The 27,134-nt window shown below is 42.1% G+C and overlaps 1 protein-coding gene across 2 annotated transcripts in view; it reads right to left on the reverse strand.

Annotated features, from left to right (window-relative positions):
- CA8 (carbonic anhydrase 8) overlaps positions 1 to 26,761 on the reverse strand; it is a 94,378-nt gene extending 67,617 nt beyond the window's left edge. The window contains exons 1-3 of one of the 2 annotated variants that reach the window (XM_035011209.1): positions 26,313 to 26,761; positions 24,945 to 25,136; positions 13,992 to 14,116 (exon numbers count right to left, since the gene is read on the reverse strand). In XM_035011209.1, the coding sequence (XP_034867100.1) occupies positions 13,992 to 14,116; positions 24,945 to 25,136; positions 26,313 to 26,412 (417 nt within the window). In that variant the 5' untranslated portion in view covers positions 26,413 to 26,761. The remainder of the gene's footprint in view (positions 1 to 13,991; positions 14,117 to 24,944; positions 25,137 to 26,312) is intronic. The other variant, XM_035011208.1, reaches the window with a different exon arrangement.
- Positions 26,762 to 27,134: the final 373 nt, after the last annotated feature.

Consider the following 27,134-nt stretch of genomic DNA (forward strand, 5'->3'; position numbering starts at 1 on the left):
CTAAACTCCAGCTACAATAGATTGCTATAAAATCGCTATATTTATATGTTTACATGTAAACAGCTACTTAATTTCTAGATCCTCTAAACTCCAGCTACAATAGATTGCTATAAAATCGCTATATTTATATGTTTACATGTACATGGTATATATGTATAAATACCTACATATATTACTAAATGACTGTGAAATACAATGGAGAAAAACACAGCAGGTTAAAGAAAGCTAAAGTTAGCCTCACTGATCTTGTGACATTTGAATAGAGACCCAAAGGTGCTAAAGGAACAGGCTGTATGCCTCCCTGGTGGAGAATATTCCAGACCAGGGGACTGCAAGGACAAAGTCCCCCAGGTGGGAGAAGGTCATAACTGTCTTATTTACCTCCCCAGAACTTGGCACTATGCCTAGAACTTTCCCATCTATTCTTCCACACTCACTTGTCTATTATTTATTTAGAGCCAGGATTTGAGATTCTATTAGAAATCAAACAAACTTCCAAATGTAAAATTCCTAGAATTTACCTTTGAGTTTAATTATATAAAAATCTCAACCAATCTCAAATCCAGCACAACTTCAGTTGACCCTAACATCCTTCCTCCAGATCCCTCTCCCTCCTGGCATTCCCCATGTCATTTCACAAAGCACAGTGCTCCCAAGCCTTCCGCTCAAAATCTCTACTCCTTTTTGACAAACATAACACTATGTACATGCCCACTAAAGATTATCACCCCCCCAATTACAATATTTGGCCAGCCCACTTTTACACCTACTATCTTCCCCAACCCCACCCCCAAAAAGGAGGGCTGGGAAGAGAAAGGCAAAGCCATCTGCCATTATCTCAAATCTTTGTCCCCAACAGGATTCAATATTTATTCAATAAGAGATGCACCCAGGATGTTTCTGATGTTAGACTCAAATAACCACGATAATTCTTCCTGTCAAGGCGGTTCCAATTTGACTGGTATCGAGAAGCACAAAGTCTAGTTCTCCAGAGTCTTCTGGCTCACCACACCAGTAACGCCAGTAATGCCAATCCTAATAACCTAAAACGAAATTCTGTGTTGTTTGCACAAATACGGTTTCGCACCAAACTCAAAATCAAGTCTCTAATAAAACTTAGACATATGGAAATGTAACTATCCACGTAACCTGATGCACTTTCTTGTATGTTTTTCCTGGTCAATATCCTTCCTATTTCTGCCACTTTAATTTTTAAAATACAGAAACTTCTGAGAGCCATCGGGGCACTGACAGGGCACGGACACCTATGTTAAAAAATAACATGGCCAGAGGAAAGGGAGGAGGAGGAGTCACTCTGGAAACAGCAGTGATAGGGGCAAACTGTAGCAATTCCAAGGAGCACAGATATCAAGAGAAAGTCTCTTCAAAAACACCACCAGAAAGGAGAGGTTCTGCTAGATGTTGTCTAGGAAAACCAGGACAGAAATGAAATACAGGCTACCCAGTGAAGATCAATGCTTTGAGACTATCAAACTAAAGAGAGGGGATGAAAATCCCAAAGCTGAAAATTATTTCCCTGAGAAAACAAATCAAGTCCAATTAACAATAAACACAAACTAAAATCTGGCAATCCTCCGTGTAATGCACTCTCCTGTTGTGTAGAGAAAGCTTAGCCCTGCTTTCATTAAGACTCAAATTGTATAAGGCTAAAGAGAATTTCAAATATTTTTCTCTTCATCTTACCTACAGATGAGAGCACCTTTACAAACCTTTCAAGGAACTGCAACCCCAACTTGTGCTGTTTTTTTTACCTAATTTGAGAGTGTTCTGGGATTAAAAGCAGTAGGGATGTAATTGAGTCAAGTGACGCTTGTTAAAATAGTATCATTTATTAACCCAAATTCATCAGCCTCTCCCTACCGTGGTACTTCACTTTCTGATTCCCTCATTTTCCTATTAATTGTCCACGACTATTTCAATTACTCAAGTTTCATTTCTCAGCACATTGGCCTTTTCAAATCACTCATCAAGCCCTATTCCACTTGTCCTTTATGACAAGCCTTGTGTCCACCTCTTCCTTTTCCGTATCATTTGTTTCCTACAAAGTTGTCAAGGCCCAGCTCCAAAATCCATTCTTTTCCACAGCTTTCTCTGAGTCCAGCAGAAATCCACTATTCTATGATATGTGTTCCCTTTTATATGTTATCCTCTAAAGATTTTTTCACACATAATAGCCATTTTTAAAGAATTTATTTATTCATTTATTTTAGGGGGAGAGGGACAGAGGAAGAGAAAGAATCTCAATCAGACTCCCCAAGGAGCACAAAGCCTGACGCAGGGCTCGATCCCAAGACCCCGAGACCATGACCTGAGCCAAAATCAAGAGTTGGCCACCCAGGTCCCCCATAGCAGCCATTTTTAATGGGTCTGTCACTCTGTTGGGAATACGAACCTCTTCTGGACCTGGGTTATTTTTCACATAGGAGCACCACACACAGCAGCAAATACATAACAGCTGCCCCCAAGTGTGTTCTGAATCTTTTTAAATCTAACCCTCCAATTATCTCTTCACATGTTTTTATCTTAATTCCACCTCTTCCAACCACACTACAGAGTCATTAAATACAAATGCTGTTGTCTTACATGTTGTGTACCTCACAGGGTTTGGCTTTAAATACAGACCCCTAACAAATGTTGGCTAACTGAATGGTACACACCACTCCACCATCTTGCCTTCCTAAGAGGCTCAAAACCCAGTCGTAGCTTTCCTTTCACTTGCTCATGGGGACGCCAGCCTCTGCAACGGAAAGCCTCAAAGGAGGTAACCCCCTGGAGCTCAGCAGAGGAAAAGGTAGCGGACATTACTAATGGTACAGTCTTTATTCCAGACCCAAGCCACTGACCGACACTGCAAGCTCTAGATAGGCTGGAAGACAGCAAGATTGGGAGCACCATTAAAGCACATCAGGGCTAATAAGTTAATTAGAAACAATGCCCACCGATAAAAATTTGTGTGTGATATCTGTTCTCCGTGTCAAGGTGGGTAAGTGACATTTGTTCTTAAAAATTATTGCAAAATAGTTCCAGCGCTGTACAACCCAAATTTGGAATAGGATTAATAATCTAAGCCCTGGAACCAGCTCACCATTTTTGAAAAGTGAAACAGTTATTTATATATGTAAATACAACTATAGCTTTGGTTTAAACAGTGACTGGCCCAAGCTGAGATGTTGTGTTGGGCGAAAACCCACCCAAGTAAATTAGAAAGAAAAAAATTAAATCCTGCACATGCATCAAAATCCTTGCTCACTCCGTTTCCCAGCTCGTTCTAGAAAGTGGGAAACTGTGTGACTATCTTCGGTACAAAGGAGCAGCAAGCAAAAAGGGAATGATTTGGTCCCAGATGGTTAAAATGAGCAAACCTACAATAAAAGGAAACAGAACTTCCTCCACTGATTCCCAAAACCTAGGTGTCTCCTGCGTCGAGTGCCATCGAATTTTAAAAAGTATGAGGGAGAATTTTGAAGAGTCTTGTTTTATTAACAGGAAATGCCTCTTCCCTGTTCCCGGCTCCTAGAAAGAGGGATTTTCCCTAAACAGGACTCTTCCTCCACACTCCTTCAACTAACTCCTCTTCTTTTCTTCCTCTTTTGAAATTTGAGCTACCCTTACAGAGCAGGCTAATAAACCCTACCTGGAACCTCCCCCACCACTATCAGCTCTGTCTTCCCTCTCACCTCCTCCCCTTGCCTGCAACTGAATGGGCAGGCAGAGCCTTTTCTCTTTCACGCTGAACTATGTCTCCACTGTCATTCTAGTCACGATACAGGTGACATTTTGTTCTCTTATGATGACCCTAATAATACCCTATTTCCTAATCTGTTCAAAACTCAGGCTGGAGAAAGGGATCCCTTTATGGATCTCCTCAGAGAACTCATCAATTTAGAGAACTCATCGAAGAATGCTCACGACAAATACATTAACTCTGAAGCCAAATAAATCGGTTCCACTGAATAAGCTCTAGCTCCCGGAGCTCTAAGTGACTCGTTAAGCTGTGTTCGGAGAACATACTTGCCTCAGGGTCCCCAAGTGAAAACATTAATTGATGGAAAATAGGTTCATCTTTCATCTGTCAGCCCTTACAAGCATAAATGTTCCTTCTGGACCTAATGTTTACATTCAACAGTTTAAAATCTGGATTTCTTTTCTATTCAAGACTTCTAAAAAAAAAAACAACAACAACAACAACTACTATACCGTCATAAATTACAACGTTTACATCCAATACAGCTAATTATGCCCTTAAAATGCTTTTACAAAGTACTTTAAGTGAACACCAGATTGTGTTTAAACCACCGTATGAGACACTTAAGTGGCTGGTGGCTCCAGCATTAACCCCGTTAATTTTTATAGTTGCTCCCTAAGTTTCATAAGGGTAGGTGCAACTGTATTATCCTTATGTACCAGCGCAGGAATGGGGCTGAAATGGCCACACATAAGTCCCACAGCAAACCCCACGGTGAAGCGGAATGAGTGTGGCTCTCCCTCACTGACAGTACCCATCACCAGAGCAGGCTTCCTCTTGGAAAACCAGGGCACCAAAAATTCCAGTCCCAAAGGGCTCATGGCATTGTTCTAGGATTCCATCGGGAGCTCCTGTTGCATGGCATCCTAAGAAGCTAAAAGAAAAAAAAATGTATACAAGCACAGCAAAGCTGTAGCCAGGGCACAGTTATCTTACCAACATCACTGCGCCATTTTAAGTGGTCATTCTTTTTTTTTTTTTTTTGAGAGAGAGAGAGTGAGAGAGAGAGCAAGCACAGTGAGCTGCAGAGGGAGAGGGAGAAGCAGACTCCCCGCTGAGCAAGGAGCCCGATGCAGGGCTCAGTCCCAGGACCTTGGGATCATGACCTGAGCCGAAGGCAGACCCTTCACCAACGGAGCCACCCAGGGCCGCCCCTTAAGCGGTCATTCTTAAATATAAAAAAAAGAACAAAACAAACTTACATAGCTTTTATACTAATTAAGATCTTACAGAGTTAAAAATCTCTTAATATTCTTTTGTTTGATTAGAAGTTTTATCATACCATTACTGAACAACCTTACACAGGAAATATTTTATTTTCACTACAAAATAAGCTGATATAAATTCTACTGCATATACACACATAATAATCATAAAAAGATGTCTCAGGAAATATCATATTGACCAGACTTGTAGAGGATAATATATTCAAGTAAAGGGGGGAACAGGGATTTTAAAGAAAACAAAAGACTTCAAATTTTTTCTTCATTCATATTCTATGTAGTAACAAAAAGCAACAACAACAATAAAAAAAAAAAACCCTTTTGTTTTCCCCTCAGGATATTTCCACTAGATTTTTATCATCACAACTACAATTGCCCCTTTGATGTCCCCCCATCTCTTCCTAATCACAGGAATAACATAATAATAGGCATAATAATACCTTTCTAATATACGAAAAGGTTTACTCCTTGCCAACCTCTGAGCTAGTTTCGAGCCCCTTACATAGACAGGAACATCAAGGCTATAAGAGGTTCAGTAGTTTGCCCAAGGTCGCAGAGCTGGGATCTCAGTCCTGGTTTTTCTGCCTTCCCAGCCCAAGCTTTCACCAACCTGAGCACTCTGACCCCCCTCCCACATAGCCCCACCAATAAATGGCCTGGATTCTCCAGGAGCTTTCCAGAACCTAAGACCTTTCTTAACTTTCCCCTCACCATCAAAACTTTCCTATCATGGGTCTCCCTGAGCCTAATTATGTTAAGTTATGGCAGTTAAATTAACCCTGTAGCAGCGTTACACCTAAAACAGTGCCTTTCACATTCTAGTCGATAAATATTTTGTTTGGCTGACAATCATTTACATCTCAAATAATGTATCTGCTTTCTAACAAGTGACTTCAAAACCTTCCTCTAGTTAGCTTCTGACAGCCAGAGTCTGCATATTGCATTGACAGGATAGAGGGAATGACGCCCTTTAACTGTCATGAACACAACTGATTTAAACGCTCACCGATTTGGGGGCGTGGGGGGGGTGTGGGAGGAGGCAACTCGCATACCCGGCATTTGGACTTCCCCAGTGTAATAAACCCCACTTGTTGTCTTTCCCACTCAGTTGTTATCTCCCTATCACTTAGCCCAGAGCATGAACAGTAGATTCCAAAGAAACACTTGATCAGATGCATGGATGCATGGATGGATGGATGAACAAACAACAGACGGACGAATGGATGAACAGACAGAGGTGAGTTATTTTAAAGATGGCCACTTGGTTATGGACTATATATTTAAATCAGAGTCTATTTTTTATCTGAAGACTATTTTTTTAGAGGGTGGGAAAGGGACAGAGAGAGATGGAGAGAGAGAATCTTAAGCAGGCTCCACGCCTAGCAGGGAGCCTGACACAGGGATCGATCTCACAACCCTGAGATCATGGCTTGAGCCGAGATCAAGAGTTGGAAGCTTAACCAACTGAGCCACACAGGTGCCCCTATCTGAAGACATATTAAGGAGATATGTTTTATTGTAGAATTTAGATCTGTTAGAACCCAATTTAAAATATTTTCAATCTGCAAGTCTATAACCACCTATAAATTAAATTATATATCATATACATTTACAAAAACAATTTTTCATTTTGTACAAATTTGCCTTATGTTGTAAAAATATACATATAAAGCATTCTTTCAAATTTAGTTTGCCAAAAACATTTTATACATCTTCAAACAACAACAAAGAAAAATCTACTAAAAAAATTTACAAATATAAAATCAAAGGTAAGTTCAAAGATTACTCAAAGGTCAAGCTGGCCTTATACACTTCTATTTCTAAGTGGGAGTGGCAGATTGCCACATCATGTGGTACAGCTAAAAGAACATTTCTGTTTGTTCAACACTGTAATTTATTTTCTATTCAGTAAACTGTGAAGTTTCTACACTAAATACATTTTCATAAATGAGAAAATAAACATGCTAAATCAAAGCAGGAACTGTGATTTTTATGGAGTAAAAATGCAAGTGTTCATCAGAATTCAGGAAACAGGAAATTTGTTTTTATTTTTTTACCCAGATGTGAGAGGGAGTTTCCACAATTATGACCACAGAAAGGCCATAGCACAAGATTCTAACTCCTTCATCTGTCTTTCACGAGGCTCACTCTGCTAGCCCCGTGGAAGATTCCAGGATGCCAAATTATAATCATAATAATCATTCTATTGACAGTTTGTTCCTTTTTCTGGTCAAAATAATAAAACTTCCCAGAGAAATTGAACATTCAAATTTTGAATCATTTCCTTTAGTTATCAGTCTTTACTCGTCCTCCCTTTTCTTCTCCTAAAGCAACCTCAATCCAAACTATTAACTACCATTGCAAATAAAATCTCAACACTATTGTTGATTTTCCCAGTAAGAATTAGCTTTGAAAGGTGGGAAAGAAAAAAAGCACCCCTTGGAGAAGGCAGTTCACAGGTGTCGTGTGGCCTCTGCCATTTCCTAGGTGTACGACCCTGAGCTAGTCTCCTTCTCCTCCAGACCTTGGTGAGCACCCCGGCAAAGTGGGGGGACTACAGAATCCATTAAACCCACCCCAAGCCCCAGGGGGCAGCAAGGATTCCACCTTCGTGACACCACAGTCCTGTACCTTCACGGAGCCACTGAGTTTTGTCTTCATAGCCTGTAAAGCCAGGGCCCCATGCCACAGCTTCGCAACAATCCTACACAAGGTATGACATGCCCACCTCTGAATGTGGGTGCATGCAGACACAAAAGCCCCTCACCGGGGTGTGTGGGGGGAGGTAGGGAGACAAAGACTGCTGTGTTGTCTCTTTTGATCTAACCTATTAGAGACAAGACCAACATTACAGGATAATTCTTTCTTAAATGGAATATTTAATTAAGCAAAATACCCCCTTCTCTACCCAGGCTGTATACATTATGGCTTCCGGTAAGTTGCCCTGTGACCCTTAACCTTTGGGAGCTTCAGATTTCTCCTATGTTAAACAGGAGTTTGTGCTGGGTGAGCTCTAAAGCTCCTTTCTGAAAATAAATTAATTATATATCTTATTAAAAAATAATAATAATGATTATATATCTCATAGATCTGATCTCCTCACGTTCTGTCACTGAAGTCAAGGAAAGTCAATGGAAGTCTCTAATTTGGAAGCGATTCACAAACATGAAGCTCTACTTGAGCTATCCATGGAAATAATGGAAATAATGTAACTTGAAAAGATCCTCATTTCACTGTTAACCAGGCAAACTCTTCCTGGTATCTTCCCAGAGTAGTAAAATAAATGAATACAAGATAAATGTCTTTCAGTCAGGCGAATACACAAATGACTTGGGAGGCAGCGAAGCAAAAGGCCAGCTCATTTTTACTAAAAGAAAACTTAAATGGCAGACACTAGTATTTGCCTGAAAAGGAAAGAGAAATATAGGATCACTGGGAGACTTGGGACTTGGAGGGTGGGGAATGTAATATTCAGAATTGCCACTATATCATGAGATAACATTCTTCACAATGTTCTGTTGGCCTATTTTGCAACCAAGGCCTAGACTCTTTGCAACTGAAGAATCCTGCTCTGCACACAATCAAACTTACTTTTTCTTTTTTTTAAATATTTACCTAATGCACTCAACTTCCCATAAACAGCTGGTATGTGGCTCAGTTACCACTGAACCCTTTCAGCAATGGCTACTCTTTAAATATGCAATATAAAGATAAGCATGTGCCCTACAATATGCTCTTTCTTGGTAGTTCACTCTCCAATTATAAACTTTCAGGCCCACAGGGCCAGAAAGACAGACCCACCATGCATGATCTCCTGCTGGTCTGTGGGCAGGACCAGTGCCCATCCTGACAAGACTATCATTCATCTTCAGTGAAATGAGAAAATAGAACTAACGTAGTGAGTTTTTTAAAAGCTAGAATCTGTTCAACTTACAGTCTATGTTTATTCTCAGACTGCATCCTTCCTACATTTAGCTGGTAAAGATGTTCTCTCTAAAATGATAGGGACAGCACAGTTAATATGTTCTTATTTAGAAAAAATAAAACTTGGCCACACTATTGGTTTCCCCCTCCTCTAATTTTTTTTAAAGACTTATTTATTTATTTATTTATTTATTTATTTGAGAGAAAGAGCAGGGGGAGGGGCAGAGGGCAAGAAACACAAGCAGAGTCAGTGCTGAGCACGGAGCCCTACGTGGGGCTCGATCTCATGACCCCAAGATCGTGACTTGAGCCAAAATCAAGAGTCAGATGCTTTATTGACTGAGCCACCCAGACTCCCCTAATTTTTTTTTTTTAATTTACTGCTACAGCATAAAATCTAAATGCCTGGGAAGCACTCTTCCACAGAAGTATGAAAGTAGCGATTCATGTGTAAAGATTAATCATAATTTCCAAGAGCTATACAGGCCACAAAGTTAGGCTACCTCAAAGTCACAAAGAAGCTGACAGTCTTCTCAGACAAGAGACAAAATCAGAATATACAGCCTGAAAGTCAAATGTGAACCTCAATACTCAGAAATTCCTCTATCAGTTAGATTTGTAACAAAAATTAACGGGAAAATAAATAATTCCGGTAGTATGGTGGATGCACAGAGCACACCACTGTGAGCAAAATGGCACAATTCATAGAGCATTGAAGTTGGACTTTAAGAGCTATAGTATCTAGCGATGTCCAAAGAAGGTATGAAGCTTCTGCGGCCACCAGAAGGACAAAGACACAAGAACTAAGTTTGACTGGATCTCTTAAATCAGCAACCTTCTATTCCTGTTGCCTTCCTGATTAAATATCATGATGCAAAATATCTGCACACAGAGTAAAAGAATTCCAGCTGGTAGACATGACTCAGACATTTGTAAGAATATAGTTAATACATGCAAGCCCATTAGGTTTTTAGGTAACAGGAAGAAAAATGCAGTACAATTTATTTTTCTCTTGCTAAGGCACTGCCATGTAAGCATAAACCTCGAGTATTAATAATAGAATCCAGGTTTACAAGAGGAAAGCATAGTGAGAATGTCAGATGCCGTGGAAGCTCGTGTGTTTCTCAAAACTAAAAACTGCAAGAAGAAAAAACAGAAGTGGCCTGCTTTATCCATCTTGCTTAACGAAAGAGCTGCGGTTTAAATTGTTTAAAGTCACAAACTGTTAATTTTTGGAAATGATGTGGATGCTGGCTACTAGTAGTATCAAAAATATATTCAGGATCGTTTTTGCTGTATTTGTAATTTTACAAAGTTGAAGGAGGTTGATGAACTACTGTTAGGAGCCATTCCTGTGTTCCATGTAACAGACATGGTAATTATTTGTTTATAATGTTTAGTAAGCCATCCATTTAAGTTTAAACAAAATCAATAAAAACGAAGTATGTTGGGGTGCCGGGGTGGCACAGTCGGTTAAGCAGCTAACTCTTGGTTTCAGCTCAGGTCCTGTTCTCAGGGATGTGGAATGGAGCACTGCATCGGGCTCTGCGCTCAGTGTGGAGTCTGCTTAAGATTCTCTCTTCCTCTGCCCCTCCCCCCTCAAATAAATAAATAAATCTTTAAAAACAAAAAGGAAATACGTACACATATATGATCTGGAAATTAAAGTTAGTCTTAAAATGCAAATAAAATATGGAAAGGGTCTTAAAACTTTTTTTAATCACATACTCAAGAAGGTACCTACCTGATCCCCTCACTCTCCACTATTCTATTGCCAAGGTGGCCCTTGTCTCCAAGGTGGCCCTTGAGGGCAGTTCAGGACCAGGGGACCAATGGCAAGTTACCTACCTATCTCCACGTTAGCCTTCTCATTCCCTCCTGGACTATTCTACGTGACGTCTGTCTCTTCTCTCTTTCAGCACACCATGTGAACCCTCTCTTCCTTAAAACCCAGCTCAGGGGCGCCTGGGTGGCTCAGTCAGTTAAGTGTCCGCTTTCGGCTCAGGTCATGATCTCAGGGTCCTGGGACTGAGCCCCGCATCAGGCTCTGTGCTCAGTGGTGAGTCTGCTTCTCCCTCTCCCTCTGCCCCCCCCCCCCCCCACTGCTCATGCTCTCGCTCGCTCGCTCTCTCTCAAATAATAAATAAAATCTTTAAAAGAAATACAATAAAACCCAGCTCAGTATTCACAGCCTCCATTAAAACAAAGCAAAACAAACTAAACAGAAAACACATGGCTTGTAGATCTCTCCCTCTACTTCTGCACAGCCCCTGCATTTATGCACTCAGTAGGATAGAGCACTAAACAAACACTGGATGATGATACAAGTATTTTCTCTAGGACTGAATCAGGGATAATCTGGGATAACAAAGAATATAAATATTATTCATCACCTATTTTGGAAAAATTACAGCCAGTAATTCCATTATCCTAAATACAAATATTTCTGCAGAAACAAAGCCTATCAGAATTTAATCTTTACTCAAAACAAACCATTACCTGTGTTTAATGGACCAGAGCAGTTAAAATGCCACCAAGTAACAGGACCAGTCTGAACATGTGGTCTGGAAATTCTATTCGACCAAGAACAAAAAGCACACACCACTGACTCGCTTAATCTAATTAAGCTTTCCCAAGGCTGTAAATTCTGTGTGTCGCAAGCAAAGCCACTAAATTCTCGTCCAGAAGTTGTTGCCTACCCAATTACTCCCACCTCTCCCTCTCTGAAGATGGGTCAAGAGGAAACGATGAAACAGTCTTTCAAACCCAAAGCAGCCCTGCCCATCAGTGTCCTCCAGCCCCTCACTCTGCCCTCCCCTACCCTGCAGGTTGCACTGTTTTGGACCGCTTTGAGTCCTCTCTCCTCTCTGATGCATCCTGGTATGTGCTTTTCCTTCTTATGTTGGGTAAGGACAGTGCAGTAACCAGAAGTGACACAGAGACAGGGCAGAATTGTTTTAAGGTAATACAAGTGAAAGGATGTCTGTAGGCACTGAGGAAAAAACGTCCCTAGGATGATAACGTATGAAGTCCTGACTGTCCTCATCAAGGCGTTTATCACAATCCGCAATCACATACTCAGGTGCTTCCCAACTTACTGCAACCGATTCCCCTTCCCCTCCTTCCTTAAAACACTTAATATTTCACTTTTAAGACTCGAGTCTTGAGGCACGTGGGTGGCTCAGTGGGTTAAGCGTCTGGGTTAAGGTCATGATCCCAGAATCCTGGGATCGAGCCCCACAACGGAGAAGCAGGGGAGCCTGCTTCTCCCTCTGCCTCTGCCCCCGTTCATGCTCTGTCTCTCTCTCTCTCAAATAAATAAATAAAATCTTAAAAAAAAAAAAAAAAGCATTCAAGTCTTTTTTAATGAAAGGGATATCCTGAGATTCCAAAGGCACTTTTTAAAAATTGTAATTAAAGTAATATGGAGAAATACTTCCTCTACCTTGATTCTATGAAGTACATATATCACTTATAGGAATTACACAACAGTGATTTTCAGTCACTGAGGTGGGACTGGACACAGTATCTAGCCATGTTCAATTCCATACTTAAGGATACAGGCAGTTGGGAACAATAGAGAACGAAGACCGGCACCCCGGTGGCCCCCAAAATATACTGCTATGTGCCACCAAAGTGCTATTTCCTGGCGAGAACTGTGGGTCCTTACAGGAAGACACATAAACAAGGCCTGGACCAACAGCGACATCGCCTGAAGTTCACCAACACGGACTGTCTCTTGAGTACCCAGCAGTGGATGAATGATGAGTGTAAAGAGAAGAATGCGGGGGCGCCTGAGTGGCTTAGTCATTAAGCGTCTGCCTTCAGCTCAGGTCATGATCCCAGGGTCCTGGGATCGAGCCCCGCATTGGGTTCCCTGCTCCATGGGAAGCCTGCTTCTCCCTCTCTCACTCCCCCTGCTTGTGTTCCCTCTCTTGCTATGTCTCTCTCTGTCAAATAAATAATATCTTTAAAAAAAAAGAGAGAGAAGAATGGGAGGGAGACTTTTTTTCAGCTTAGTCAACGTGGACCGTTATAACAAACGACCACTGACGGGGTGGCTTACACGGCATTTATTTCTCACAGTTCTGGAGGTTGAGCGATCCAAGATCAAGAGGCTGGTAGAACTGATGTCTGGTGAGGACCCACTTCCTGGATTGCAGGCAGCCATCTTCTTGTCGTGCCCTCACATGGCAATGAGCAGGGAAGAGCAAGCTCTCTCTGGACTCTTATAAGGGCACTAATTCCATTCATGAGGACTCCACCCTGGTGACCTCATTTAACCCTAATTACATCCCAAAGGCCCCACCTCCTAATACCATCATATTCAACATACACCTGGGGGGGAAGGGGGAGAGGCACCAACACTTTGGCCCATAACGGGAACCCACAGGATCAGTAAAAGTGTAGACACTGAAGGTTACAATCCATGAGTGCCATGGCACCAATGTGTCAAGTATGCTGGGCACACAGAAGAGGGAGCAATTAATTCTGCTTAGGGAAGGGACTCAGAAAAAGTCCCATGGAAGAAAGGATACTTCAACTAGGTATTAAAGAAAGAGTAGGGACTGACTAAGAAGGTAAGTGGAGAGGGAATTCTTCAGACAAAAGAATGACACCTTAAAAATCTCCTTCTCTCTCTCTGTAATTGCCTGGGGTGAATAAAACCAACTTAGCAATTTTAATCAGAGCTAAACTAGACTTTTGACTAATGTTGAGATTTCTCCAAAAGTTAGTGGTTTTCAGTTTATCATCTATTCGTAGCATCTACAAAAATGACCTACTGAATTCGCAGAGGCAGCAGAATTTTTAGAACAGTAACAATACTGAAATGAAACTTAATAGTGTAGTTTACCTTTGTGGCCAATCGCCCGTGTGCATTCTCCAAGCTCACCAAAGTTGATGGGAAGTGTCATTTGCTGCCCAAGCATACATTTCCTTAAGTACTTTGTTATTTTAATATAAATTGATAAAATTTAAACGCTATATACCTACTTCTAAACTCAACCATTCTCAGTAAATCGCTGAATACTTTACATAAACAATAAGATTTTTACAAGATGATTTGTTATTCTTACCTCCATGGGAAAAGCTTTGAAATTAACTGTGTGCTCAGAACCACGCTGGTTTTCTCTCCCCCAATGAAATCTAACTTCATACAGTTCAAATTCATGCCCTTGAGGCAATGGACCTCCTGACAGAACTGAAAAGAGAAAGTAAGTTCTGTTTAAATAACAGAAAACATATTCATCAGTACAGTAGAATACTGTAGAATAAACATGGGGGACGTTTTTTGACAGAAAGCTCCTGTGAGCTCTAAAGATTAAATTCATATAGCCAAAATGAGAAATATATTCTAACTGTGGGAAGCATTCACACTATCACACTGATACAGTAAAGTTCAAAAACTCTGAAATACTTGGTAATATTGCATACCATCAACTTCTTGTGTTTCAGGTAAAGGAGTAGACAAAGAAGACACAGAGGACCTATCTCTCTGAGACTTAGACTTAGCACTACTCAGGAGACAAGGACAGGGTTTACGTCCCAGACTGACCAACAATTTGCTATCGACCAATCAATAAATTAAACCTTGTTTACAGATCATCCATCTGTACCATACTTTCAATTTAGAGAATAAGTGTAAGCTAACAAAATTACCCTTGAAAAGAATGTTCACACCAATATGATTTTCCGAAAACAAAATCACACTTATTTACCATTTAGTACCACAGAAATGCAAATGAAATAAAATTATGATAAAATATTAACAATATTTAAAATGTTAACATTTGGGGGGGGGAAATGTTAACATTTGTTCTACAGGGCCCTGCCTCTATTTCTTATTTCTGGATAGGACCCAGAACTTTGTCCCAAACAAGAGCACTCTAAAGGATGATGAAAAATACATTTGTGTAAAAGAACCTGCCTTGAAGCAATAAAATACTTTCCTTAGTTAAACACACCCTGATGTCATAGAGAAAAACTTCGTTCGTTACAAATGACCAATTTTGACACAAATGAAGACTGTCTGCATTTTTCCTATAAAAACTGTGAATTCTAAGGGCGCCTGAGTGGCACAGTTGGTTGAGCGTCCAACTCTTGGTTTCGGTTGAGGTCATGATCTCAGGGTCCTGGGGTCCAGCCCCGCGGTGGGTTCCCCACTCAGCATGGAGTCTGCTTGAGATTCTCTCTTTCCCTCTCCCTCTGCCCCTCCCGCTCATGCTGGCTCTCTCTCTTTCTCTAAAATAAATAAATAAAACCTTCAAAAAAAAAAAAAACCTAATTGGTATCAGCTAAGAATTATAAGTTATTTTTAGTCCAGGAGCTGACAAAATTTATCCCCTCCCCCAGGAAGCAGTCTCTGAAAGAGAGGGGCACTCACACTTGGGCTGGCATTGCGGGGGAAGCAATACGCCCAGAGCTGAGTGCTGCACAAGGGAACGGGCCTGTGTTCAGCCTTACCCTAAACCCTAGAGGACAGGAAAGGGAATTGGTGTGGCAAGATTTATTTGTTTGGCTGGTTCTTCTTCTAATCACTTGTTCCAAGAAGAATTTAAGGCTTCTTACATCAAGTACCTGTCATCCAGCCAGAAGGCATAAATCAGAAAGAAGAGCAAAGGGAAAACGAAGACAGAGACAGAAAACAGATGGAGACGCGAGGCTATTGCACAAATGAATGCCGTGAAGTCCTTATGAAAAGTACCCTATATGTGTGGTTCTATTCTTTCTGCCAGCTCAAAGAAGAAAAAGAGCATCAAGCAGCAGAACACAACTGTAATTTTCCTCTCCAGGGGGAAAGGAAGTGAGACACATGGACGTTAGGATAACACTATCTCACACACGATTTTTAGGTTTTCTTCGTGCTTGGTCTTATTTTAAGTTGTACAACAAATCAGAGGGGTCAGGAGCGCCTGGATGGCGCAGTCGGTTACACATCCAACTCTTGGTTTCAGCTCAGGTCGTTATCTCAGGGTCGTGAGATCGAGCCCCACATCAAGGCTCTGCGCTCAGTGCAGAGTCTGCTTGAGATTCTTCTTCTCCCTGACCCTTCTGCTTAACCCCCCTCTCTCTCTTTCTCTCAAATAAATAAATCTTTAAAAAAAAAAAAAAATTGGAGGGGTCAGTCAGTGTCCCCATCCCAATGAACAGGGGAGAAAGTGTGGCTGGGACAGTTCAAGAGTGACCTGCCCTGGGGCACCCAGCTAGCCAGCTCCAGGAGCCTGGAACTCCAATCTTCTGACCCACATCTCACCCTGAGACAGGACAGGGAAATTCAAATCTCTGAGTCTGTGAGCCAGAACTGAAAAAAACAATGAGTTCTTTAAGCCTGGGCTTCTAAACTGCAGTCCCTCCTTTGAGTACTACACCTCATCCTATTTCCCAAAACAATACAAAAAGAAAAGTGAACACGTGGATCACAAAGGTTTACAGATATCCCAAACTGCAGAGCAAGCGCACGGCATGTTCTCCAATAACCATCCACACTGTGGATGAAACACTTGTATTTCAACAAGCAATGCCACAGTTTGTAAATAACCTCAAAAAATCACTTCTTTCCCACTGGCTGCCCGATGTTGGTCTTAAGAAAAATCAGGAAGGAAGTCTGGACTGTACCCACTCCCAGAGGTGGAATGTACCCCACCTCCCAAACCAAAAAGAATCCATGGGAAAAAGCTTCTTGTAACATCCCGTGCCACACCCCGGCCTCCACCATCAGAACTCGAAAACACTCCCCACACTCCCCTCACGGGGCAGCGAGGGCCTGACCTGAGGTGTGGGGGCCAGTTCCCTAACACTCTAATTTTTTTTTTTTAAGATTTCATTTATTTATTTATTTATTTGAGAGAGAGACAGAGACAGTGAGAGAACAGGAGCAGGCAAAGGGAGAGGGAGAAGCAGGCTTCCCGTGGAGCACAGGGCCCGATGCGGGGCTCGATCCCAGGACCCCGGGATGATGATCTGAGCCAAAGGCAGACGCTTAACCGACTGAGCCACCCAGGCGCCCCCCTAACACTCTACTTTCAACAGAAGGTGGAAATTGTTTTAGAGGAGGCTTAGCTCCACGTTGCTGAGGAAAAAGAAAGGGCAGCACTGTGAACGGAAGCACATGTGACATGGAAAAGAAGATTTATAAAATCTTTCCCCCAAACCTCTTTGTAGGGCACACGCACAGAAGCGCACCATACTTCTGAGCTGGTATAGAGCCATCTACCCATACTTTCCTATAGAAACAGAGGAAAGTGACCTTGACAGTGAATTCAGGGCCCCAAAATACAACGCCCATCTGATCGATGCCCAGTATTTCTTTCCTAGGAACCAAGCCTTTAGTTTAGAACTTGAAGACAGAGCTGCTATTTTAAAAGCCCTAGAAACTCAAACTGCACCAATTTATGTGTTGACAGGGAGCAGTTCCAGGCCCACAGGGCTTCATTTACTCATCCTTTCAATTAATATTTTTATACCAGGTACCACATTAAATGCTTAAGATATACTGACTTGGCTAAAACGACAACATTCACTAGCCTCATGGATCTTACATTCTATTAGAGTGAAATGAAAATTCGCACGTTTATGAAGATCAACGTTTTGCTGAGTGGTATTTGGTCACCGCCTGGCAGATTTGTTAGCTGTGATGCCATTATGTTCAATAAAATTATAATGAAATAAGACCCTCACGGGTCTTACACTCCACTGGGTTGAAAAATAAACGCAAAGAAGGGAAGCCTTTTGCTCAGGCCTGGTCCCCAGGGAGAGGTGACAAAGATGCCGCTTTCAGCCAGCAATCAAGGCTCCAGGTACCTTTTGCTTTTGCTGCAGATGAATAGTCCAAAGTTAAACCACACTAAAATCACATGGGCTGTACAAAGCCATAAAAAATAACAAAATACCGAATTCAGAATTTTATGAGGTGCCAGCTAAAAGCATTACCTGTTCATCCCCCAAGAATGATTGCATTGATAGACTAAAAATAAATAGCACCTCTGTTTTACCCATTTGGCAACATCCTCTTAAAGCCTTATTCTCCCTTTTCACAGCTTATTTTTTTAATAAGAAAACTCGTCATACCAAAAGGGGTGCACTTTTCCTACATTTATGAGCATCAAATTTTGCTGAGTGATACTTTGTCACCATGTGGTAGGTTTATTAGTTGTGATGTCATTGTGTTCAATAAAATTACAGTAAAACAACATGAAACTCCCACTGATGACATGCTGCACTTCCTTAGAATAACACACTGTGGAAAGAATATAAAATAAATTGATGCCATTTCCACTAGCTGCTTTTTCTTTAATGCTCTTTAATAGGCATGGCTGTTATGCTTATACACATAAAAAGAGCTCCTTTCAGAAGCCTCTGCAAAATCTGAGAACCCCATAAAGACATGATATATATGCATTTACCTAAATCTAGCTAAGCTTCCATAAGCCTTTGCCGAAAACAAATTTGCCAGAGAGTTCAAAGGCTGCTGATCAAGGCTTATCCCCGCTCGTCTCATTTGAGTTCAACCCGCATTTAAAGCTGGACTCCATGCCCAGCCCTGTGTTGCCCACCAAGGAGGTAAAAACAAGGACACAGTCTCTGTGCTGGCCGGACATTCTCAGTGCTTAAGAAACTTAATACTGTCATTTAAACGTGAGGAGCAGTAAAGGAAAGTGCGAAGGAACCAGGAGAGCACCAAGCAAGGGCCATGCCAGAACCACAGTGGCATCGGAAGATCAGAGAAGACTTTCCAGAGGAGATCACTAAGCAGTCTGGAAGAGGAAGCGAAGGGAAGTGAGTAAGTACATTCCAAGCAGAGAGAAGGGGCTGAGAAAGGCCTGGGTCTATTTCAGGAGAATAAAAGTAGGCTTCAAGATGCAAGCACCAGGAAGGGACTTGTAGGCTATGCCTAAGAGCTGGGAGTTTATCACGGAGGGAATCACCAACAGCTTTTAAGCAGAGGACTAATATCTTCTACATTTTAAAATGTTATTCCCAGGGGTGCCTGGGTGGCTCCGTTGGTTAAGCCTCTGCCTTTGGCTCAGGTCATGATCCCAGGGTCCTGGGATCAAGCCCCGCATCGGGCTCCCTGCTCAGCTGGGAGACTGCTTCTCCCTCTCCTGTTCCCTCTGCTTGTGTGCTCTCTCTCTCTCTCTCTCTCTGTCAAATAAATAAATAAATAATCTTTAAAAAATAAAAAAATAAAGTGTTATTCCCATACCTTCATGGACAGTGGACCAGCAAAGCGCAAGCCTAACTAGTAGGCTCTCATAACCCAAGCACAGATGGTAAGGTCCGGAGACAGAGTCCACCAGAGCCGTATCTCCAACATGGAGGGAAACTGTTAATGGTCCCTGATGCGTCCCTCAAACGTCCCTAAAGACCCAAACAGTTCATTCTCGATGGGTCTAAAGATTTTATAACTTCAGTTTAACTTCTAAGGAATCCAAAATGTATTCACAAAACGTTCCAAAAATGGTATAAATTAGTTCTTCTAAAAAGCATTTGAAATCTTAAAAGCAAAAAATCAATTCTTTTACTCCCTTTAGCTTCTAACCTACAGTTTCATTTCATATTAAAGAACAAATATTGTCAGCTCTTAAGAGTGGGGATAACATGGGCAGTATGGGGAGGAGGCCAGTTAGCCTGGGTCTGCATAAGCAAAGGGAAGCAGATTAAGGCAACTGTCCAGGTAATGCAAGACCCCCAAAGTTAGCTAATAATAAGGACAATCATAAAGAAATTCAACCCTGACATCTCATGTAAGTAAACAATACAGAGCCACTTCCTAAGTGAAAATAATTTTTGACAACTTCATCTTTAAATCAGCAAGGCACTACAAAAAAGTTGTCGTTTTTGAAAAAAAAAAAGTATGATCAATAATAAAAGTAATCTAGCCTAAATTTAATACTGAGAATTAGAAAAGACCCAGAAGTAAACTGTCTAATTAGGGTTTCTATAATAAGTTACAGCGAAGGGCACAAATGACCTATCCTGATTAGCAATTTCTCCCACACCGATGGCCCATTAAAAATGTCATTACCCTTAACACAACTTGTCATGAAATGGAATGACATTCTATTGCAGAAGCTTGGCCAGTCTCACACTTTCTCATGACTTGAGCAAGTATCCAACCACTCAGGCTAGAAATCTATAGTTATATTTTTATACTTAAGCTACTCTTTATGCCGCTGTATCACGTCTGATTTTCAATCGTGTACACTAAACGTGGCAATTCCTGTGTTACACTGATTCACGGGTCCGACAGAGAGAGTAAATGACAGATGCGGCAGCCTGAATAACGTTCTCCGTACTCCAGGAGATCACAGGACCTGGAATGTGAAGCTCGGCTCAACTCCATGTTAAGAGGCACTCTGTCACCTTGAAAGATGCTGAGAGCAGAAGGCGAAGCACAGTGACGGGGACCCAAAGCGTGGTCCAGTCCCAGGGGCTCCTCCCCAGCGCATCCTTCCAACGGGTCCCTCCTCACCCCCGTCCCACCTGGCCGAACACCGACTTCCTGTGGATGGCATCTCAGAAATCTCCCCGTGTCACCCCTGATTTTCCACTAGCACTGCCAACACAGCCGCGTCCCCTCTCTCCCAGATCCCGTCTTACTCACTATGGCCCGGTGAATTTTCCTAAAACAACATATTTTACAGGAAAAAAAAAAAAAGGTTATACTCTTGAGACTTGATTCAAGATCCCTCATGAGTTTGCTCCAACACAGCCTCTCGATGTGTATATTAATCTCATTTACCATGAATCAATCTTCTCTTCCAGATACACTTCAGATTCACTTTTCCTCATCCAATGTCGAGACCTTCAAATCGCTATGTCTTTTCTGCTTGTTGCCCTCTCTTCCCATATAGTCCAATCTTCCCCATCCAAATGCTCTTCGCTCTTCAGTGATCACTGCAAATGCTACTTCCTCTGCCCATCCTCCCTTAATAATGGCAGCCCAAAATCATCTCTTCCTATACATCTATCTTTCATAATCCACCACTGTAATCTTCTTGAGGGCAGGTTGGGGGCTTGATTTCTATTTACCTGATCCAAAGCAGGTAGGTAAAACAAAGATTACGTCTTTGCAAGCCAGAGAAAACTAGTAAAAGAAGCCAATGCAAACTGCTAAGTGGAAGAAGTCAATGTATGCTTCCAACTATATGACATTCTGAAAAATGCAGAAGTATGGTGATGGTAAAAAGATCAGTGATTGCCAGGAGCTGCAGAGAGGAAGGAAAGAGTAGGAAGAGCACAGAGGAGTTTTAAGATGATGAAACTATTCTGTAGGACAGTATAATGGTGGAGACATGCCATTATACATTTGTGGAAGTCCACAGAATGTACAACACCAGGAGTGAACTCTGATGTAAACTGTAAGTTTTAGGTGATAATGATGTGTCAACACAGGTTCATCAACTGTAACAAATGTGCCACTCTGGTTCGACTCTTTTGCCTGTGGGTCAACAACCAGAATGCTGACAGTCAGGTGTGAGCCCCCACATCCTTTTCTCCAGAAAAATGGGTAACATGGCCTACAGACGTTCCTTTTACAACATGGCCAGATCCTTACATGATCACATTACTGTGATATCCACCAGATCACAATCCCTGCCCATGTGCACAGAGCTTCTAATCCAATTTTTAGACTCATTCTTAAATATGAACAAAGAGCCAAAGATAACTAAACATTTGAGAAGAACTCCCATCTTAAAGAGAGAGACCAAACAAATAGAAGAACCCAGAATAGAGACATAGAAAGAACAGAAAAAAAAAAAAGCAATACAGAAAACAATGGAAAAAGAGTCTGCATTTATAAAATAAATAGCAGAAGCTGTACTTGAGCAACTAAGAAAAATCATAGAAGAAGCACAGCTTTTTTAGAAGTAAAAAACGTAAGAGCACGAAATAAAAGTTTAATAGAAAGACCAAAAGAGGGGCGCCTGGGTGGCTCAGTTGTTAAGTGTCTGCCTTCAGCTCAGGTCATGATCCCATGGTCCTGGGATCAAGCCCCGCATCGGGCTCCCTGCTCAGCGGGAAGTCTGCTTCTCCCTCTCCCACTCCCCCTGCTTGTGTTCCCTCTCTCGCTGTCTCTCTTTCTCTGTCAAATAAATAAAAATCTTAAAAAAAAAAAAAAAAAAGACTAAAAGATGTAAGTTGAGGAAATCTACCAGGAAGTAGAACAAAAAGACAAAAACAGAGGAGTTATGAAAGAATAAAGGAAAAACAGAGAACTTATCAATTACATAATGTAAGAAAATTTCTAAGAAATGGAAGACACAGTTATCCTGATCAAAAGGCCCACCAAGCACCCAGCACAGAGACACACAGGTATCCAAACATTAGCCCTCACATGCCCTTCTTCTCAGGAAGTTACTGGAAGATGGACTATAGGAGGGAATAAACCAAGAAACCCCTTGAAATGAGGGATCAACTTCGAAAGTGGCTGCCCAGCATTCAGGAAGCATGGTATTGGACACGGGAGATAAGCAAAGGGACCTCCTAGGCATAAGGTCCAGGGAGCTGCAAGTGATGGCTAGAGGGACAGGCCTAGAGATCAAGCGATCCAGAGGGGCAGAAGAAGGGAGAGGCCTCCAAGGGGAGCTGGGAAGGACCAAAGGAAGGAAGGTAGGGACTTCTCAGTGTAGCTGTGCCATCTGTCAGAATCTGGAAATAAAATCATGATAGATAAAATAAGAAAATAAATAAACAAGACTGCATTAACTCCAGGGGAGAAAAACTCCACACTGTTCAATAAAGGAAAGAGAATATAGTCTCAGCTGGAAACAACAGCTACACGGTCACAGTGATAAAAATACTGAGAATTTAGAGAAAAACTGTAACTTAAGTATACAGGGACAACAGAGGGGCAAACCATGATGGCGGAGGGTAGTAAGAGAACCAGCCTCATTCCCATAGCAGGGAGTTCACAGATATCTTAAATGTCAAAGCAGGACGGTATGAACCTATCCATAAGGGATGGAGACAGGAGAGGTAGCTAAGAATTCAACGTGGTTGTCACCAGGGCAGAAAGTTTTAGCTGGGGCCTGGGGGGTAGGGTCTCATCAGGGGCAGAGAGAAACAACATATAGCACAAGTCAACTATTTACATTATGTGTATATCCTATTTTGATAAAGATAATCCTTGAATTAAATAAATGAAGGATGGGGTGTTCGGGGCTTGCAGACTACTCCTTTGAAAAGCTTAAATATCCTAGGAAAATCAATGGTCCACACATGGTATTTTTTTGTCCCTTCTTTTTTAAGTTTGAGAAATATGGAAAAGGCAGAAACAACGAAGACGACATTATTCCAGCAGCAGAAAGGAGACAGGGCATCTAAATGTGCAAGCTCTCCAAGGAGGCAGGAGTAAGGGGTCTGGAACATGTGTATCCAAATTAGGCTGGGACAGAGAGCTCTCCCCTGCTGGTCAGGGGTGGAGGATGGAGGGGACTGGACTGCAAGGGAAAAACCTTGTGGTTAGAGAGTCGAGGCACTGCTTGATAGTCTCTGTTTTGGGAATGAGTGAAGGGGCTAAGGAAAATCGTGAATGTTTAAGAAGGTACCAGAAAGAAATGTTAAATTCAATTTGATCAAGTAAACTGGATCTTAGAGCAGAGAGTATTTGTACTCAGTCATTCCTCCATGCTTCCATATTTCATAACTCTTCCATAACATCTTTATACTAATACTTTAAAGGACTCTCTTTTCACTAAACTATAAATCCTCGAGAATGGTCTTATGCCTTTGTCTACGCATACAGACTCACCGCGGTGCCTGATGTGAAATGCATTTTTGTTCTATAGATATATAAATGTTTATTTCCAAAAATACAAAGGCATGTCAACACACCAACACACATTTATTACATTAATATGCTTTTTATAAACCAAGACAGTCAGCATTTAATAATTTTACTATAGTTTAAAAATAATACCTAATGTCCCTCATGGATAGCCCCCCCCCAAAAAAATCTTATTTAAGTTCAAATTTACATCTGAAGCTGTCTCTCTTTGACTACATATAATAACACCTAGGATCTGTTTGGGATGATGCCCATACCTTAACCCAACTGAGAACATCAGGGAAGACCTCATGAATCTATGACTAACTAGCTAGTAGATTCTAAATTAAAGCTCAGGAACATTCAAAATGAGTTTTAAAACAAAAATTCCATAGTGAAAATCAACGCCTGCCCTGTCCAATAATAAACCTGAAGAGTTTATGGTTTGAAAAGTATTGATTCAGAATTAATTTTGAGTACAGGTGATCTCTGTTCATTAGTACTTCCTAATATTTCAACATACTCTAATTTTATATTCCAACATACTCTAACTTTATATTCCTTCCAAGAGAGAAATCCAACTATTCACTAAGAAAAGCATAATATAATGCTAATTTTTTAAAAATTCTTTCTTCTCCCGTACATTTAAGCCAATTTCCTTGATAATTTCCAACACCTTTTCCATAAAACATTTCAAATCCATCTCAAACACGTTCAAAGGGGAGAGGAAGAGCTAAAAATAAATACAAACAAGAGTTTTGTTGGCCATTTAAATCTTTTACTAAGGTTAGAGAATGTTTTTGATTGCTATTAAAATCCTTGCCACGTTAATATAGTAGAGAAAATTAATTTGAGAAGTCTATCTCGAATGCCAGATTATGTCAATAAATCCTAATCTTTAGTTTTACAAAGCAGTGAAACAGAGAATTTTAATTTTCTAAATGAATTAAGCTAATGAACGATTTAGGACAAAATGCAGATTAGTACACCTGCATATACTTTTCCTTAAATCTCACAAAGTTTAAGTTGATCAACTAAGATTGTTCCAGGAATCATGTAACACAACCAAACTACCACCTCCATAATTTCATCCTTTTATCCTTTCAAAAACGTTTTAGAAATGCATTTAATAGTACACTAAGCTATCCTGATAATGGTAGTATGTTAATTCTACCTTTAAAGTCATATAAGCCAAATCAATTCAATAGCTCCATAAGAACTTCTAATTTATAAAGGCATGCAAAAGCATCTTCTAATATACCTGATTTTGACTTCAGGATAACCTGAATGGTATGTCCATCATTGGTGACTTCGCAGTCTCGGCAGACCACATAATTTGGGGAGAGGCGGACATCCAGCAGTGAGGGGTCATATCTAGCTTCTCTTGAGTTTAAGTTAATGGGAGACTGGTATTCCCCATTAGCATCAGGAAACACCAAGCCCCACTCAACACCTAAGCACAAAATAAAGCAAATTTAGAACAGGTTAAAAGAAAGTTCCAACAAAATTTAACATGTAAAAGCTACTTTAGACACTGTTTATGATCCTTGACATTATTAAGGTTATGACTATTCTTTCTTTACAGATGAAGTATGATAAATGTGTATGAATTTCTGCATTCATATTTTCAATGATATAATGCTATCAAATACCACACACAAAGTATTGTACTAACAAAATATTCTATTTGTCTTTGTCCACATAGATGTAATAATACGTGATTCTAGGAAATTTAGGTCATCTTTAAGTGACTGAAAAAGAATCAATAGTTCCACAAAAATTTCCTCTGCTCATTAGTTCAATTACATGCAGTACTTGAGAAATACCTGAAACTCTGAACTTGCTTGATGAGAGCCAAAAACCATAAATCTGATGCTAGTGAACAACCACCTCTTATCAGAAATGCAAATACAGCAATCCTGAAGTGGGCATATGCATATATACGCACACCGATATAATCATACAGTATATACATATATTCTCTTAGCATATTTTATAAAATTATAAATTCCCCATTTGTTTCGACATCAGAACCAGTGGTCAATTAGGAGCACCACTGGTCTATTACGAGTCCTACATCTTCCGCGATAAACGGAGCAAACAAAACTTTTTAAAAAAGTCAAGCCCCTTCCGACCAAGCCCACTGATTCAGCTTGAAATTTGGGGCTTCTTTGGAGTTGAACACTGTTAGTACCCTTCATGCAAAGAGTAGTGGCAAGAATGCTTTCCCCCAGCAGGGTCCGCACAGCAAGCAAGAAACGAACAGTTTCGGTAACACCGTGTACCTAAGGTGCTGAGTTAACACAGCTCTTCGCGGGCACTCAGTACACACAAGAGTTCCAGGCGCAGCGTAAGGCCGGCCCTCCGGATGGCCGCAGGTGCCAACTGCTGCGCGGCAGCGCCGCCCGGCTCCCCGACGCGAACGCAGGTGGCGGGCACGCCCGCTCTGCCTGCGGCCACTTCGGCCCCAAATCGGGCCTGGGGAGCGGGAAAGCGACAGGGACGCACGTGGGAAAGAGGAGACGCGGCGGTGCCGGGAGCGCGCGAGAGCTGCAGGGACTCGCGCTCGGCGGGACGCACACGCGGGGCCCGGGACCCCGGACTCCCCACCCGACTCGCGGCCGGTTACCTTCTTCGTAGCCCCACTCCACCCCCTCCTCCTCTTCCTCTTCATCCTCCTCCTTCTCCGGGAAGGCGACGGAATCTTCGATGAAGCTCAGGTCAGCCATGGGAAAGGCCGTGGGTCCCCTCGGCGCTCTCGCCCGAGGTGCCTGCGCGGCAGCAGGGAAGCGGGCAGGAGTGGGAGTGGGAGCGCGTGGGAGTGGGAGGCCGAGCGGGAGCGCGTGGGCGTGCGAGTGCGCGAGTGTGTGAGTGTCAGCGCGCGCGTGGGGGTGTGAGCGCGCGAGCGGGCGCGAGGCGGGCGCGAGGCGGGAGCGGGCTGGGCCGGAGTTTTCGGGCGGCCGGGGCGGGGAGCGCGCGTCTCGAGTCCCGGCGGAGCGCGAGGGGAACCGCAGCTCCAGGAGCTGCAGCGGGCGGATTATAAACACGACCGGGGCGTGTCTGGCACGGGAGGATCCGCCCCCTTCGCTCGGTGGCCCGGCGCCGGGGGCTGGACAGCAGAGAAAGGGCCTGGGGCTACTGGCCCCACAGGGGAAACTGCGGAAGCCCGGTCGCCCTACCTGCGGGGTTGGCTCCCCACTCCCGGCTCTCCCACGCTTACCTTCCAGAAGCCTGCGAATCGCCCAAGGACCCGTGTGTGCAGGCCCTAGACCCGGGGCTTTCTACCTTATTAACTTTCGGCTTTCCTACAGGAAGTACCAAAAAAAAAAAAAAGTGGAGGGGTGGGTCGGGAAGGAGAGAGATTAATTGCCATGGGTAAGAGAAAAGAGAGGGCTGGGAAGACCCTGTAAGAAGTTTCCCACTCTGATTTTTATTATTGGCTATTTACTTT

This window comes from Mirounga leonina, unplaced genomic scaffold (assembly GCF_011800145.1).
Source record: "Mirounga leonina isolate KUSES-001 unplaced genomic scaffold, KU_Mleo_1.0 Mir_165, whole genome shotgun sequence".
Taxonomy (NCBI): Eukaryota; Metazoa; Chordata; class Mammalia; order Carnivora; family Phocidae; genus Mirounga; species Mirounga leonina.